The sequence below is a fragment of the Mixophyes fleayi genome, chromosome 1 (assembly GCF_038048845.1).
Source record: "Mixophyes fleayi isolate aMixFle1 chromosome 1, aMixFle1.hap1, whole genome shotgun sequence".
NCBI classification, from domain to species: domain Eukaryota; kingdom Metazoa; phylum Chordata; class Amphibia; order Anura; family Limnodynastidae; genus Mixophyes; species Mixophyes fleayi.
In genome coordinates, this window is record NC_134402.1 from 452768669 (window position 1) to 452786631 (window position 17963).

At 49.1% G+C, this 17963-nt stretch overlaps 2 protein-coding genes across 3 annotated transcripts in view; one reads left to right on the forward strand and one right to left on the reverse strand.

Annotated features, from left to right (window-relative positions):
• TPGS2 (tubulin polyglutamylase complex subunit 2) overlaps positions 1–17963 on the forward strand; it is a 1173328-nt gene that overhangs the window by 1091730 nt on the left and 63635 nt on the right. The window lies entirely within an intron of this gene.
• KIAA1328 (KIAA1328 ortholog) overlaps positions 1–17963 on the reverse strand; it is a 97768-nt gene that overhangs the window by 49927 nt on the left and 29878 nt on the right. For both annotated transcript variants that reach the window (XM_075186301.1, XM_075186306.1), the window contains one exon: positions 1853–1980. In XM_075186301.1, the coding sequence (XP_075042402.1) occupies positions 1853–1980 (128 nt within the window). The remainder of the gene's footprint in view (positions 1–1852; positions 1981–17963) is intronic.

Sequence of the window (17963 nt, forward strand, 5' to 3'; positions counted from 1 at the left end):
AGAGCAGCTATCTGCTGGGGACAGCATTGCAGAGAGTATCCCGGATGTTACCTTATAGGCTGACCCAGACGTGTTTAAGCCCAGGCACAATACTGGGCAAATTCCACACACGTCTGCTGCAAAATCATATTTAAAAAGTTTTATACTGCAGGAATTCTAGGAGAGAAAAGGAGATTAAACAGCTAGTAATGACACTTTGTATTAATACATATTAAATAACTGAGTTTGTGCTCTCTCACTTCTGCAGCAAGACACAGAGTGACTGCATTTCTGCAAAGCTGTCACTGGGTGAATTTCTACACAGCTGTAGGAACAGTGATGTCACAGCAGCTTAAGCGACTGCCGACTCAGCGTTTGAACCTTTATCAGATGCTACTAAAACATGGTCCTAAAGACATGGCAGGGTTTGCAGTTGTTTGTAATGGAGCAGGAGGTGACATTTTACTTTTAACAGAGCTTTACCAGTGGAATATCAACACCGAATAACGGACTTTATCTTCATTGTTTATATCTGAATTACAATTTTGGGGCTTAGTGGTGCAGTTAATGCAGCATGATGCGATTCACCGCACACATTTTGTGCTGCCGCAATTAGGCTGTACCAGCACCATGTGTGTATCATACAGGACTATGTATTACCTATTCTGCCAAAGGTGATTACTGACGGAGCGGTAATATAATGCACAAACAGCGGTGACCAGCGCAGAGAGACAGAACCATATTACACATATGTTAAGTGGATATGTTCCTACCTGACCTGTACTACCGCGGGATGTACAAACAGTGGAGCCATAATACTACTACTAATACTAATACTACTAACACTACTACTCTGATTATAGCCTCAAACTGGAATTAGATTTACCTCCTTCTATACCTAGGACATTGCATGTTCTGTATCACGCTTACACGCCACGAGAGCACACATCCAGACCTCTAATTGATCCCCTGATCCCTACATAAACGCACCGATATCCATCACTTATTCTAGTGTGTTAACCTAGCGAGTCTTTTCTGTAAGAGGCATTTTCTGAGTTTGAAAATGTTAAAGTCACAAATATGAGCAATATGCTGCAATACAGGACCCAGGAGAAGCCATGTGGTGGAAACACGTCCAGGCTGAGACTAATCTGGGACCAAACTATTAGTGTGGTCCTGTAAGAGGCGGGCATCCTGGCATTATACCCAGCGATGGGCAGCATATGATTTACCCAAAACGGTGCACATTATACTGCAACCCCCTCACCCAATTTTAGCCTACATTTCCAAGGGCATCTACCAGCCAGTGACCCTGTACCGGCTCCTCTCCCTCTGCAGGAACCAACAGGCAAGGTTCCTGGCAATTATAGCCCTATAAAAGGTTGCAGGACATACCCCCGACAGTGAGACCCGGTAACGCCACCGTCAGGGTTTCTGAATACAGAAGTGCGGTTCTGCAGCAGTAACACCATAGTCTGTTTCAATAATATACCAAAAATAAGCACCACCATTATGTACATTAATATGTGAACTTTCTATCTGGAGGAAAAACAAATCCCATCCACATCCTACATTTGTACAGACTCCTCTCTCTGTCCAACAAACATTATCAGCACCTCCGCAGAGGCGAGACCATTTGCATAATTGATTCAGCCATTAAAATGTCCTTTTTACTGTATTAGGAAATATACAGTGTGCTAATTGCTCTTCATTAGGAAACAAACAACGGGCTCCCCCCGCCCTGCTGCGTGCTACAGTGTAAATGTGAGCTCTACTGATCACAGGTCGCTGGGGGAAGGAGATGAATACCTGCAGGCCCCGGATCCCGGGGTACGGCCAGGTCTGGTCATCAGAAGGCCGTCAGATCGCTCACCTGCTGTGGTTTGCTGCTCCCGGCACTCAGCTCAGAAAGAGACAGGTTCAGCTTCTCCTGCTGCTCTGACAGATATCTCTGATACAGGCTCAGCAGCTCCTGGCATTCCCGATACTGTTGTTGCAGAGGTAGAAATGATCGTTAAGGGATTTCAGAGAAAGTTCTTGAAAGAAAAGCAAAAATAAACTCACTTGTGTTCCAAGTTACAGTCTAGCAGAGCGACAGTGGCTGCCTAAACAAAGCACCCGTACGGCAGAGCGACAGCGGCTGCCTAAACAAAGCACCCGTACGGCAGAGCGACAGCGGCTGCCTAAACAAAGTACCCGTACGGCAGAGCGACAGCGGCTGCCTAAACAAAGCACCCGTACGGCAGAGCGACAGCCTAAATAAACACCCGTACGGCATTGCGACAGCGGCTGCCTAAACAAAGCACCCGTACGGCAGAGGGACAGAGGCTGCCTAAACAAAGCACCCGTACGACAGAGGGACAGAGGCTGCCTAAACAAAGCACCCGTACGGCAGAGCGACAGCCTAAACAAAGCACCCGTACGGCAGAGCGACAGCGGCTGCCTAAACAAAGCACCCGTACGGCAGAGCGACAGCCTAAACAAAGCACCCGTACGGCAGAGCGACAGCCTAAACAAAGCACCCATACGGCAGAGCGACAGAGGCTGCCTAAACAAAGCACCCGTACGGCAGAGCGACAGCAGCCGCCTAAACAAAGCACCCGTACGGCAGAACTCAGACAGAAGATGGAGTCAGTATTGGCATGAGCACACAAAGCCTCATTTACAGTTAGGAGAAGATCCCGCTAAAGGGCAGATTTGCTCCTGGAGGTTACAATAAAAGTGGTGGTAAATACATTTATATTCTGCATGCAGGGGAATACCGGCTGCTACTGCATGTAGCACACAAATATGCAGCAGCTTTATTTTTACACCGCGATTTAGAGTTGAGCTACAACACTCCCTCCCAACTCTAAATCTATCCGCAAAACTGCACTTTCTAACAGCATCTGACCCAAACTCTAAATCATGTGTTCAAAAGGAATAAATAATGACCAAATAGGGAGTCACAATCCAAACTAGTTCAACAGCGCGCACACAGCTAACGGCCACAACGACGCACACACACACAGCTAACGGCCACAACGACGCACGCGCACACACAGCTAACGGCCACAACGACGCACGCGCACACACACAGCTAACGGCCACAACGACGCACACACCCACCCACAGCTAACAGCCACAACGACGCGCGCGCGCACACACAGCTAACGGCCACAACGACGCACGCACACACACACAGCTAACGGCCACAACGACGCACACACCCACAGCTAACAGCCACAACGACGCGCGCGCGCGCACACACACACACACAGCTAACGGCCACAACGACGCACGCGCACACACAGCTAACGGCCACAACGACACACGCGCACACACAGCTAGCGGCCACAACGACGCACGCGCACACACAGCTAACGGCCACAACGACGCACACACCCACAGCTAACGGCCACAACGACGCGCGCGCACACACACACACACACACACAGCTAACGGCCACAACGACGCACACACACAGCTAACGGCCACAACGACGCACGCGCACACACAGCTAACGGCCACAACGACGCGCGCACACACACACACACACACACAGCTAACGGCCACAACGACGCACACACAGCTAACGGCCACAACGACGCACACACACACACAGCTAACGGCCACAACGACGCACACACACACACCCACAGCTAACGGCCACAACGACGCGCACACACACACCCACCCACAGCTAACGGCCACAACGACGCGCGCACACACACACACACAGCTAACGGCCACAACGACGCGCGCGCGCACACACACAGCTAACGGCCACAACGACGCGCACACACCCACAGCTAACGGCCACAACGACGCACACACACACACCCACAGCTAACGGCCACAACGACGCGCACACACACACCCACCCACAGCTAACGGCCACAACGACGCGCGCACACACACACACACAGCTAACGGCCACAACGACGCGCGCGCGCACACACACAGCTAACGGCCACAACGACGCACACACACACACACACAGCTAACGGCCACAACGACGCGCGCACACACACACACACACAGCTAACGGCCACAACGACGCGCACACACACACACACAGCTAACGGCCACAACGACGCGCGCACACACACACACACACAGCTAACGGCCACAACGACGCGCACACACACACAGCTAACGGCCACAACGACGCACACACACCCACCCACAGCTAACGGCCACAACGACGCGCGCACACACACACACACACAGCTAACGGCCACAACGACGCGCACACACACACACACAGCTAACGGCCACAACGACGCGCGCACACACACACACAGCTAACGGCCACAACGACGCACACACACACACACACAGCTAACGGCCACAACGACGCACACACACACACACACAGCTAACGGCCACAACGACGCACACACACACACACACAGCTAACGGCCACAACGACGCACACACACACACACACACACAGCTAACGGCCACAACGACGCGCACACACACACACACAGCTAACGGCCACAACGACGCACACACACACACACACAGCTAACGGCCACAACGACGCGCACACACACACACACAGCGCTAACGGCCACAACGACGCGCACACACAGCGCTAACGGCCACAACGACGCACACACACACAGCTAACGGCCACAACGACGCACACACACACAGCTAACGGCCACAACGACACACACACACACAGCTAACGGCCACAACGACGCACACACAGCTAACGGCCACAACGACGCACACACACAGCTAACGGCCACAACGACACACACACACAGCTAACGGCCACAACGACGCGCGCGCGCACACACACACACAGCTAACGGCCACAACGACGCGCACACACACAGCTAACGGCCACAACGACGCGCACACACACACACACAGCTAACGGCCACAACGACGCACACACACAGCTAACGGCCACAACGACACACACACACAGCTAACGGCCACAACGACGCGCGCGCGCACACACCCACAGCTAACGGCCACAACGACGCGCACACACCCACAGCTAACGGCCACAACGACGCGCACACACCCACAGCTAACGGCCACAACGACGCACACACACCCACCCACAGCTAACGGCCACAACGACGCGCGCACACACACACACACACAGCTAACGGCCACAACGAAGCGCACACACACACACACAGCTAACGGCCACAACGACGCACACACACACAGCTAACGGCCACAACGACGCACACACACACACACACAGCGCTAACGGCCACAACGACGCGCACACACACAGCTAACGGCCACAACGACGCACACACACACAGCTAACGGCCACAACGACGCACACACACACAGCTAACGGCCACAACGACGCACACACAGCTAACGGCCACAACGACGCACACACACACACAGCTAACGGCCACAACGACACACACACACACAGCTAACGGCCACAACGACGCACACACACACAGCTAACGGCCACAACGACGCACACACACACAGCTAACGGCCACAACGACGCACACACACACAGCTAACGGCCACAACGACGCATACACACACACAGCTAACGGCCACAACGACGCATACACACACACAGCTAACGGCCGCAACGACACACACACACAGCTAACGGCCACAACGACGCACACACACACAGCTAACGGCCACAACGACGCACACACACACACACACAGCTAACGGCCACAACGACGCACACACACACAGCTAACGGCCACAACGACGCACACACACACACAGCTAACGGCCACAACGACGCACACACACACAGCTAACGGCCACAACGACGCACACACACACACAGCTAACGGCCACAACGACGCACACACACACACACAGCTAACGGCCACAACGACGCACACACACACACACAGCTAACGGCCACAACGACGCGCGCACACACACACACACACACAGCTAACGGCCACAACGACGCACACACACACAGCTAACGGCCACAACGACGCACACACACACAGCGCTAACGGCCACAACGACGCACACACACACACAGCTAACGGCCACAACGACGCACACACACACACAGCTAACGGCCACAACGACGCACACACACACACAGCTAACGGCCACAACGACGCACACACACACACAGCTAACGGCCACAACGACGCACACACACACACAGCTAACGGCCACAACGACGCACACACACACACAGCTAACGGCCACAACGACACACACACACAGCTAACGGCCACAACGACGCGCACACACACACACACACACACACACACACAGCTAACGGCCACAACGATGCGCGAACACACACACAGCTAACGGCCACAACGACACACACACACACACAGCTAACGGCCACAACGACACACGCACACACAGCTAACGGCCACAACGACACACGCACACACAGCTAACGGCCACAACGACGCACGCACACACAGCTAACGGCCACAACGACGCACGCACACACAGCTAACGGCCACAACGACGCACGCACACACAGCTAACGGCCACAACGACACACGCACACACAGCTAACGGCCACAACGACGCACACACACACACAGCTAACGGCCACAACGACGCACAAACACACACACACACACACAGCTAACGGCCACAACGATGCGCGAACACACACACAGCTAACGGCCACAACGACACACACACACACAGCTAACGGCCACAACGACACACACACACACAGCTAACGGCCACAACGACACACGCACACACAGCTAACGGCCACAACGACACACGCACACACAGCTAACGGCCACAACGACGCACGCACACACAGCTAACGGCCACAACGACGCACGCACACACAGCTAACGGCCACAACGACGCACGCACACACAGCTAACGGCCACAACGACACACGCACACACAGCTAACGGCCACAACGACGCACACACACACACAGCTAACGGCCACAACGACGCACACACACACACAGCTAACGGCCACAACGACGCACACACACACACAGCTAACGGCCACAACGACGCACACACACACACACAGCTAACGGCCACAACGACACACGCACACACACAGCTAACGGCCACAACGACGCATGCACACACACAGCTAACGGCCACAACGACGCATGCACACACACAGCTAACGGCCACAACGACGCATGCACACACACAGCTAACGGCCACAACGACGCATGCACACACACAGCTAACGGCCACAACGACGCATGCACACACACAGCTAACGGCCACAACGACACACGCACACACACAGCTAACGGCCACAACGACGCATGCACACACACAGCTAACGGCCACAACGACGCACACACACACACACAGCTAACGGCCACAACGACACACACACACACAGCTAACGGCCACAACGACACACGCACACACACAGCTAACGGCCACAACGACGCATGCACACACACAGCTAACGGCCACAACGACGCACACACACACACAGCTAACGGCCACAACGACGCACACACACACAGCTAACGGCCACAACGACGCACACACACACACACAGCTAACGGCCACAACGACGCACACACACACACACACAGCTAACGGCCACAACGACGCACACACACACACACACAGCTAACGGCCACAACGACGCGCACACACACACACAGCTAACGGCCACAACGACGCGCGAACACACACACAGCTAACGGCCACAACGACACACGCACACACAGCTAACGGCCACAACGACACACGCACACACAGCTAACGGCCACAACGACACACGCACACACAGCTAACGGCCACAACGACACACGCACACACAGCTAACGGCCACAGCGACACACGCACACACAGCTAACGGCCACAACGACACACGCACACACAGCTAACGGCCACAACGACACACGCACACACAGCTAACGGCCACAACGACACACGCACACACAGCTAACGGCCACAACGACACACACACACACAGCTAACGGCCACAACGACACACGCACAGCTAACGCCCACAACAACGCAGTCACACTCAGAACTTGCATCCAATAAACTCAATAATGCCCATATACCCAGAATAAACAGTTAATGAACCCTGAAGTGTGACGACAATACATAGGTCAGTGCATCAGGATATAACACATATGTAATATACGCCACTTACACATCCAGTAATGCTGGGTTTGGAGTTTTACACATTTAGCGGCAATCTCAGAGTATATAATATGGTACCATAACACTAATATACACATTAGATTTTCTCCATCAGACTCTCATTAGTTAAGTTAAGCGAATAGTAAAAGAAAAGCAGTAACAATATTTGCAGTGTGATGTCCGTAGTCCAGCACCGGGCCAGTAACACGTGGCCGCTATATGGAGGTAACCAGCATGTAAGTGTGTGTGGGGCTGTGCTGGGGATAGGCCGCGGTGGGGGCTGTGCTGGGGATAGGCCGCGGTGGGGGCTGTGCTGGGGATAGGCCGCGGTGGGGGCTGTGCTGGGGATAGGCCACGGTGGGGGCTGTGCTGGGGATAGGCCACGGTGGGGGCTGTGCTGGGGATAGGCCACGGTGGGGGCTGTGCTGGGGATAGGCCACGGTGGGGGCTGTGCTGGGGATAGGCCACGGTGGGGGCTGTGCTGGGGATAGGCCACGGTGGGGGCTGTGCTGGGGATAGGCCACGGTGGGGGCTGTGCTGGGGATAGGCCACGGTGGGGGCTGTGCTGGGGATAGGCCAAGGTGCGGGCTGTGCTGGGGATAGGCCAAGGTGCGGGCCGTGCTGGGGATAGGCCAAGGTGCGGGCCGTCTTTCAAACGCCTCATGTTAATTTCATGTTTGGATTTGCACAAATTTAGAATGTAAAAGTAAAACAAATAAAATAAATTGCATAATTCAGCTGTCATTTCCTCCAATTGCTCATAATTGTAACTATAAAAAGATAATATTCAGCCATATGTGCATCTGCACAGCAGAGTATTGGTCAATTCCAGGGAGAAGAAAAGCGAGTCAAACACGCCCTCTAGTGGCCGCTCTTCAGATGAGCAGAACACGGGGAACAATGACAGTCAGGAAATAAACTATATAAAAAAAAAAAAGAGATTTTAATGCAAAAATTAAGTTTCAAAAGCAGCTTTCATCACTTACAGAGGGATGGATGACAATTATGTCTGGGATTTGGGATGGAGAGAAGGTAAGAAGACAGACCTGTGGTGTTATGGACCAGTCCGAGGGGCAATGAGCACCTGCAGTTTACAGACCCATGTTGATGAAAGGGATTATTCTGCAGCATCGGATACATCTTTCAGTCTCCCCAGATCAGACGATTCGGGGAGACTTTGTGGCATTAACTCCTTAGACCCTAAACAGAGGAAATGTCAGGGAAAGGATCAGCTATACTCTGAATAAATGGGAATACTTATTATCAGTAACACTTTTGCCCCGTTAATCAGTCATCGTACTGGGGCAAGTTACTACTGAAGTCAGGTTGGGACAGCGCGTCCGATAGGAGGCCGCCCCTACGATGGCTTCTCTCTAAAGTTAACCTGGCGTCTTTACTGCCTGACCTGGGGTCACAGGTCATTTACGTAAATGAACGCAGGGCAGGAAGATTCTCTCCCCACAGGGTAGAACGGTTAACGCCATCTGCAGAAGCTCCGAGGAGCTGAGCTTGATAAATTAGCCCACAGCGCAGTCCCCTTTGACTATTATAGGACCAGTAGTATTATGCGGCAATTTGCCTAATGCAGGAGATACCCCATATGTCCTTCATTAGGCTTTTCGTAAATCGTTAATTTACTTAAAAATAACCAAGCCATGCGGAAAAAGCAGTTTCCGCGTTTAGGGCTTGGTAAATTGGCGCCTACAAGAGAAAACATACATAACAATTTGGTGTTCCGTGCTAAGGGGGAATGAGTATTTTAGAAATTACTAGTGACTCCCCGGCCGCTCACATAAACAGAAATAAGCAGAATAAAAATGTCAATTTTTTTTAAATCCATATAGCAGGACACGGCACGCGTGAAATGTGTCGATATCTTCAGGCAGAGCAAGCGAACGTCAGACCATGCCTGAGCCGGCATGAAAATGGGTATTTACGTTCTTATGTCGGCTGTTCAAATTAAACAAGTTAAAATACTACAAAATAACGGCATTTAACCCTAAGCCAGCAGAAAAGGCAACATCTTTTATAAAGTCTTTTGAATATGGGCTGCGGACGCAATTCGGATTGTGTAACAGACGAGAGGTGGTCATTCTAAAAATTAATTTCGATATTTCAGATTCGGTCAAGTTTCCAAGTGGCTCAAACAGTTGTGAGATCTGTAACAGTACATGTAGTGTTACTTTAGCTGTACAGTACATGATCCACATTGATGCAGATTTCTCACGGCTCCTGTACAGACGCAGAACACTGACAGACCCCCTCCGTCCGCACATAGGTTGCTAAATTACAAGGTATCCCAATGAAAAATTCATTATGAAGTAATTAAGTGGTAAATTTTTTATGGAAAGTCATCCTTTTCTGTATACAGAAGATTGTTCCCATTACTTAAAGATACAATTGCATCATTGGGGGGAGCAGGGCTTGTTGTTAGACCATGCAATGAGGGGACACGACTATACTCCGACACTCGGGGGGATACAGCGAGCACAGGGACCACTCTCCTTTTATTAGTATTCATGGAAGTGTTTACTCAGATTCCCACCGGACAGAGCTGAGAGAGACAGACGCTGTTAATCTCCTCTCTACACCTGCAGAGTATTATAGTCTGTCTGTTATATATAATCATCATCGCCTTCCTCACTTCTACCCTGCACACAAGGAAGGGATCTAGACTGGCAGACGTGAGGGTAGGAAGCCATCCATCTCCTTTACATGACCCACACTAATAAAATACAATTTAAATTGAATCTTTCCTGTCCGCAGGAAGCCGGTGTAAGCTCATGAGTCCTGTGTGGCACAACACAGCTCATCTTCCTGGTCCACCTCCATATAACCTGTTCTGCTACATTAAAAACAAAAATGATCAAACAGAAACATCACAGACCTTCATGTAAATACTTGGGTAAAAGCTACAATATAGAAGAATTACATATACAAAGAGTGATGCATCAAGGAACGAAAATGATCCATACACCAGTGAGCTCAGCAACGTCCAATTCATCTTCGAGCACAAAGGACCCTTACTACAGCCTATGGTTTCATGGGTGTAACTGGCAGGGGAGGGGACTTGTGCATATAGTCAGTGTACAGTAAGGAGGTGCCAAGCTCCAGCACACGCAGCAGCGTCCGATTCAAGCTATGGGCATCTCTCAGGTAGGTGATTGTCAGTCACATCACTGGCACCAGCTACAGGTCAGGTGTATGTGCTGATTACTAGTGATGACAGCTGTGTGTACAGCTACAACATGTGTGTAATAAGTAGAGATGTTCACTGACCCCCGTGTTTTGGTTTTGGATCTGGATTAACTTCGTATTTTGGTTTTGGCAAAACCGCACTCGTGTGTATTGGATCCCTATTTTTGTTTCTAAAATCCCTATGTTTTTTGCTAAAATCACATAATTTGGCTCTTTCTTTGCTCCTACATTATTATTAACCTCAATAACATTAATTTCCAGTCCATTTCTATCAAGTGACAAAAACGTTGCTACTCCTCCTGTTTCTGTATGAGAAATGGCACTAGAGACTGGAGAGTGACAAGAACACTGCTACCCCTGTTTTTGTGTGAACAATGTCACTGGAGACTGGAGAGTAACAAGAACACTGCTACCCCTGTTTCTCTGTGAACAATGTTACTGGATACTGGAGAATAACAAGAACACTGCTACCCCTGTTTCTATGTCAGCAATGGCGCTAGATCTCCTGGGGAGGGAGGTGCTTATGGAATCCAAAACCCGCGATATCCGACAAGGCAACAATGACGTTTTGCCTCGATTCAGATCCGAGGACGCGCGAAAGTAGCGAGTCGGCTCACGAGACTACTCGGATCCCCTAAGTTCGGGTGGGTTCGGTTTTCAGAAAACCGAGCACCTCTAGTTTTAGTGTGTTTTTATAGATTCCAGCACCTGTGATGTAACTTCCACGTTTGCACTGTATGTGGGGCAGGACCAGTGCCTCTTATAGTGCCTGCTTTTCGGACACTTCGGGCACCCCCAGGTAACTCTGCTCTCAATTGAAAAAACACCCAATGGCCCAATATGGGTACTCGCACTGTTAGGAACCATCCTATCAGCAGAAGCTCTGTGACGGTAGCGGATCATATCTGCAGATTTCCCTACATAGGAGGCAGTATTATTATTCTGTGTGTTGTGTGTAATGGAGGATTTGGTGCAATTCTTTTCAAGCAGCCGGGAAATGCCAGGAGGAAAGGGAGGAGACACCAAAACAAGGCAAAAAGGCTAAAATGCAGGCATTCCTGGAAAAAATAGTCAGTATGATAGTAGAATACCGATGAAACAGTAACGTACAGACACAGTAACAATGCTAACCACTGTGCCACCTGTCATGGAGGGGGATGACTGTCCCTGTGCAGATCCAGCTGGTTGGATGGTCGCCATGGCTTTACCCACAATGCATTGCTTTTTGCCCTGAACTCTGGAATCTTGGCTGTGCTAGTGGAAGGGAGAGGAGTACTGGAAATAGGAATGGAGGGTGTAGTTCCTCTCTAACTGCCCAAACCAACTGTTTCTTTAAATCACTGATAAAAATTAGATCATTTTAAAACTGGAAAAACTTATTCTGCAAAACATTTCCTTCCCGGTGCTCATACTCTCCTGCCCCCAACCCCTATATCTGATGAACTCTCACCCCCACAAGACACGGGCGGCCGCCCGCTGACCGATCCTCACAATCTATATTTCTCCATCGTTTGCTTGTGCTGTAAATGTAAACAGAGACCAGGAGCATCTTAAAATGGGTTTAGTCTTCCTCTAAAAATCCAGCATGGTGACGGGTGTTTACGGGCAGCTGGCAGAGATGAATGATTTCATGAACTTGGGTACCCGCGCCCAGCACGGTGTGAGCTACAGTGCTCCGTGCACCTTGTTTATCTGATATAACATATTTACTTCCTGCTCTAGTGCGGCAAACACACAACATATACTGGGGGCACGGTAACTTCCAATAAATGCCGTAAACTAATAAGTCCCAATGAAAACAGATTTCTTACACTGTTGGCGTAAAACGTATTTCCCTCCATAGAGAAGCGTCAGGTTACGCAGGACAGACCGGCACCTTTCTATGAGCCGGATTCTGCTATAAAATATAACTGCTCACCACACGGGCTCTATAGTTATATCCCAATCACAGTGCCTCATGGGGTTCTCACCTCACACCCCAAACATCACAACGGTTCCTTCTGCCAACGAAACACCCAGTGGGTGAAAACAAAATTTTAGAATTAAACTGGCGGATGGGAACGCAGTCTCGATAACCCAGGACTAATGGGTGGAGTCACAGAATGTGCAGGAACTCACAGCAACCAATCAGAATTGAGTTATTGTTCTAGACTGCCGCTATCCGATTGGTTATTAGTCAGGACACGCCTTCAGGTATGCATCTAAAAACTGCAACGATTTTAAATGGGCAGCAGGGGGAGATTAGCCAGTAAATTAGTACAAACTCGAAAGCAAAAACCCCGTCAGTCGGAATGGAAACCAAAACGAGTTGCTGTACCAACGGGCAAGGGACCAATTCTGTGCCATTTGTGAATGACTGGGCACTTCTCTTACTAGAACATAGAAGTGACGATGAAGGGTCCCGGATGAGCAGATTCCTCTAAAGAAAGGATATTTCCAGAACCGGCCATGACAGGACTCACACCCCTTACCGTGCCAGCGACTGGGGAACAAATTTAATGGAAAACTGTCAGTTTGCCAAGAAGGGAAGACAACCTTGTGTACATCGGACCAGACTCCTGACCAGCATGTGGGTGGAGCCATTAACAAGCCTATGGCTGAAATCAAAACTAGACCGTATCCGACTACTTGTATCTAACTGACGATGGTGAGCGCATAACTGCAAGCAACATGATCAATACACACACTGGTGAGTATGTAGAACAAAGGGTACCACAGTCACATGTTGCATTCAACAAACCGACATAAACTGGGGTTATCTCCTTTATCCTTCACTGGCCTGTGCGCTGTAGATTGGAGCACACTTCCATAACCGCCTGAGTAACCGCTGATTCTCTTAGGCTGGGTACACACTAAAGAAGAAAAAAATCCGTTAACGATTTTACCAACAAATGCATTTAAAAAAAAAACTAAATAAAAATAAGTCCGGCGCAGCATCCGATTCCTGAGTACACACTGTACGCGTTTTACAAGATTAACCGTCAGGTCTGTGCCCATCAGCTGAAAAGATCCTGACTCTGCCCACTGCATAGAGATCTATGGACACTGCCAGGTCCCGAGTACATACACACTGCAGGATTATTATTATTATTATATTATTTATAGGGCGCCACTAGGTATCCGTAGCGCCGTACAGGGACAGACAGAAACACGATACAGGGTGAGACAGCACAGTACAGTTACCAAAAAGCACAGTAACTCCGAAGCTCAATGTACAGCTAGATGAGAGGTGAGAGCCCCCAGCGGGGTAGAGAGAGGGGTAGAAGGGCAGGAGGACCTTGTGGAAGAGACTAGGAGCTGGAGAGCAGAGTTAAGGTGGTGGAGAACAGGAGGAACAACTTTGGAACAAGATGAGATTTTTAGTTCAGTTTAAAAATCAAACAATACGATGTGCTTTGGAAGGTTAATCGATCGATGGTGCGTACACACTAATGCGATATCGGGTCAAACGGCCGTTTATCAGGTAGCTAGCCTGGTAATTGGTGAAGACTATAGTGTGTACCCAGCCTTACTCTCCCCAGCAACACCCATTACTTTGTTCCTTTCTTATAGTTTATCTAGTATTTCCAATGACTGATAATGAGCACAAAGTTTAGAGAAAAAAAATCAGGATGTTATTTTTTCCTTATGAGCACCTGTCGGCTATGTTTTCCCTCTGGGTTTTTAGTAAGACTAATAAAAATGTATTAAAATGAATATATAAAAATATTATTATTATTATTATTATTATTATAATAAAATAGATCTGAAGTCAGAGTCTTTAGTGACAGACTAAGCCGGAATCGTGACAGTTACTACTGTATTATAAGAATATTCAGCACAATACTAAGGAGAACATCAAAGTATTATTCAGTCTACTTTTGCTAGTGAAATTACATTTAATTTGACACAACCTAAGACAAAATATATTACTGATTATCTCCTAATAACGCCCTGCCCTGTGTTAATGGAGGTACTGGGGGAAGGGTAGAAATAAGCATATTCCGAGAGTCTGACATTAAAGCGATGGTTCAAATCGAGACATAAAAAGAACGTTAAGACAACAAAATTTTAAGTGCTGTCTGATTTATCAATATGGCTCCTACCGGTGTTTCCAAGAGGCAACAAATCAACCGGCGTCACTCTCCTGCTGGGAAAATTGGTAGCCTAATGTCACTGCTGGCTTTATTTGTCTTCCTTATTGTCCTTGACTGCACCTACGTGTTCCTCAAAGTATAGAGCCATTAGGAGCGCACGCACTCAACGTGTCCTCGCCCTACAGCGCCCAGAAAATAATCATTTCAATCAGGAGAAACTTATTATCATCTCCAGATTGTACCTGCGGAGAAATACAAAACAAATCTCAACACAACACTTTTCCCAACTACATTAGAAAGTTTCCTCCATCCGGAGAGGACAGATGCTCTCGGCTTGTGGCGACATCTCCCTGCGCTCTTCACCTTTCTCGCCGATGTCTTTCACGTCTCCCCCCATCAATCACACTCACATTAAACATCCTTCCCGAGGTCTGACAAATTATTGTTATACGGGAAAGCAAGGACTGTCAGCAACACCTGGGCAGAGAAATCTACTGGTTAACTGGACATGCTTGTGCCAAAGAGTTTCAAACAACAAATAAACCCATTATTATAATCACAACGCAGTATAGTATACAGCAAGACGAGATCATTAAAAGAAACGGCGTTACTAAAAGTCAACACTAAGAAACTGTCCACTTCATGCAGTGCTGCATTGGTGGTTCCAGCAAGTCACCTGACTGCAACCACAGGTCACATGGTGAAGGACAGAGGCCAATCCCATCCAAGCAATTCGGCTATGATGGGAGGTGTGTAGTCAACAAGGCACCTGATTGGACTGGATCAGCAGGCATCCAATCAGGTACTTGGTTCATTGCACACGCCTCCACCTTCCCTAGCAGACATAATTACAATGTACTCCCAACATTTTCAAACTGGCCACAACCTCCGCGTGTAGACACAAGAACCCTAAAAACGCAGCCCAAGGGCACTGACCTAGATCAAAGCGCAACAGAAAGTGTAATTGTAATCTTATGTTCACCGGTCTTTGCAACAAGGGCACTACCTCCATCCAACAACGCACCATAGGATGCAACCCAATGATTTCCAGTCTACAATCAATGTCACTTACAGGAGGTTAAACTCAAATAGACCGTAAACTGCCCCCAATTTGTACTAGACCTCCAGGAATTTAATCCTGCACCTGAAACACAAAATAGCAGAAGAAAAATGTGTTTTCTATTCTTTAATTGGGGCTCAGGTGGGATAGACAGAAACAATGAATGGATATAACATGTTCTGCAATCGCTTCCTCGACAATGAAACTTTGTGCTTGTTACTTAGTTAATCTGTTCCCTTCATCTTTAGAATTACACAGGTGTTTATGTCACCACCTTTAAAGATAAATAAAGCATATTCTTGCAATGGATAAAATCTGAGAGGGGCGATGGAGGCTGCGTCTGCATGAAATGATCCCGCTAAGAAGAGCGAGCTTTGAGGAGAGCGCTGGAAGTGAGATGTGATTACACAGGGCAGAGCGTGCATCTTCAGACGCAGCTTTAAGCAGACATTAAAGCGCTCAGTAACTGCAACAGAGCTTCTGCAATCCCCCCCCCTCCCTTCTTACAAATAAAAAGCAGCTTCAAAAGAGCTCCACAGCTGAACATTTACACACAGCATACATATACCACAAAGATCCTTCTTCCATGGCTTAACACCTTTGCTTCCAGCACAGTTATGCCACGCACTGCTGCATCTTCTGGAGGCATCGGCTAAGGCCTCTAGACAGGCAAGAGTTAAAACGAATGCCTGATATGTAAGAGCCTAGAGAGGACATAAATGAGGGAATGCTGCCCTCTGCTGGTAGAGCATATACAGTGCAGGTGTTATCAGCTGAAGCTTGAGTTCTGTACAGAAGGACAAGTTCTTGCACTAGTTTGGGAGCAGATCATTAATCGTTAATGTTCTATTCAACCAGCAAAAATTATTTCTTCCATTATGTCAACAAAATTACTCACAGTAATGTCCAATCAGGAGCAACTGAGGTCTGAACCACAATCCTTTAAAAACATCATTAAACCCCAATGGTGCTGCCCATATCACACATTATAACAGATAAGTGACAGGACTGGGTGCTAGGAGTAACACCACCTTCTCTATGTATTCTCATAACTGAGTCCACACGCCATGTGCTGTGACCTGTGGGAAGCAGAAGAGCTGTAGGGAGCCCTGACGGAAATACTACTTTAAGTAAGGGGGGGATGGAAATCTATTACTACCAAAATGAAAAGGGGGGGGGGGGGGGGATATGACCACGCCCATCACACAGGGAAGCCACGCCTCCTGTCTGTCACTCTAATGTCCCCAGGTGTACACTGCTGCACTGTTAACAGGTATGGCAGAACCAAAGAGGTTCCTCTCTCTCTCCTTGCACCACCGCCGTTCTGGTCTCTGTCTCTCTGGAGGGGCGATAAGGAACATTCAACTCCTCATAGTTCTGTCCAATAGAAAAGCCTGTTGCATTCTCAAGAAAACCCAGTTACACACAAATGTGAATGTAAACTAGAGCAAGGTTAATGGCACCGAGGACGTCTGATGACTGGAGAGGTAAATAATCTCATCTAGAGAAACAACCAGTTCTCAAAACATGTCTTACTGACCTTCCTGGTCATAAAGTACATAATGTATT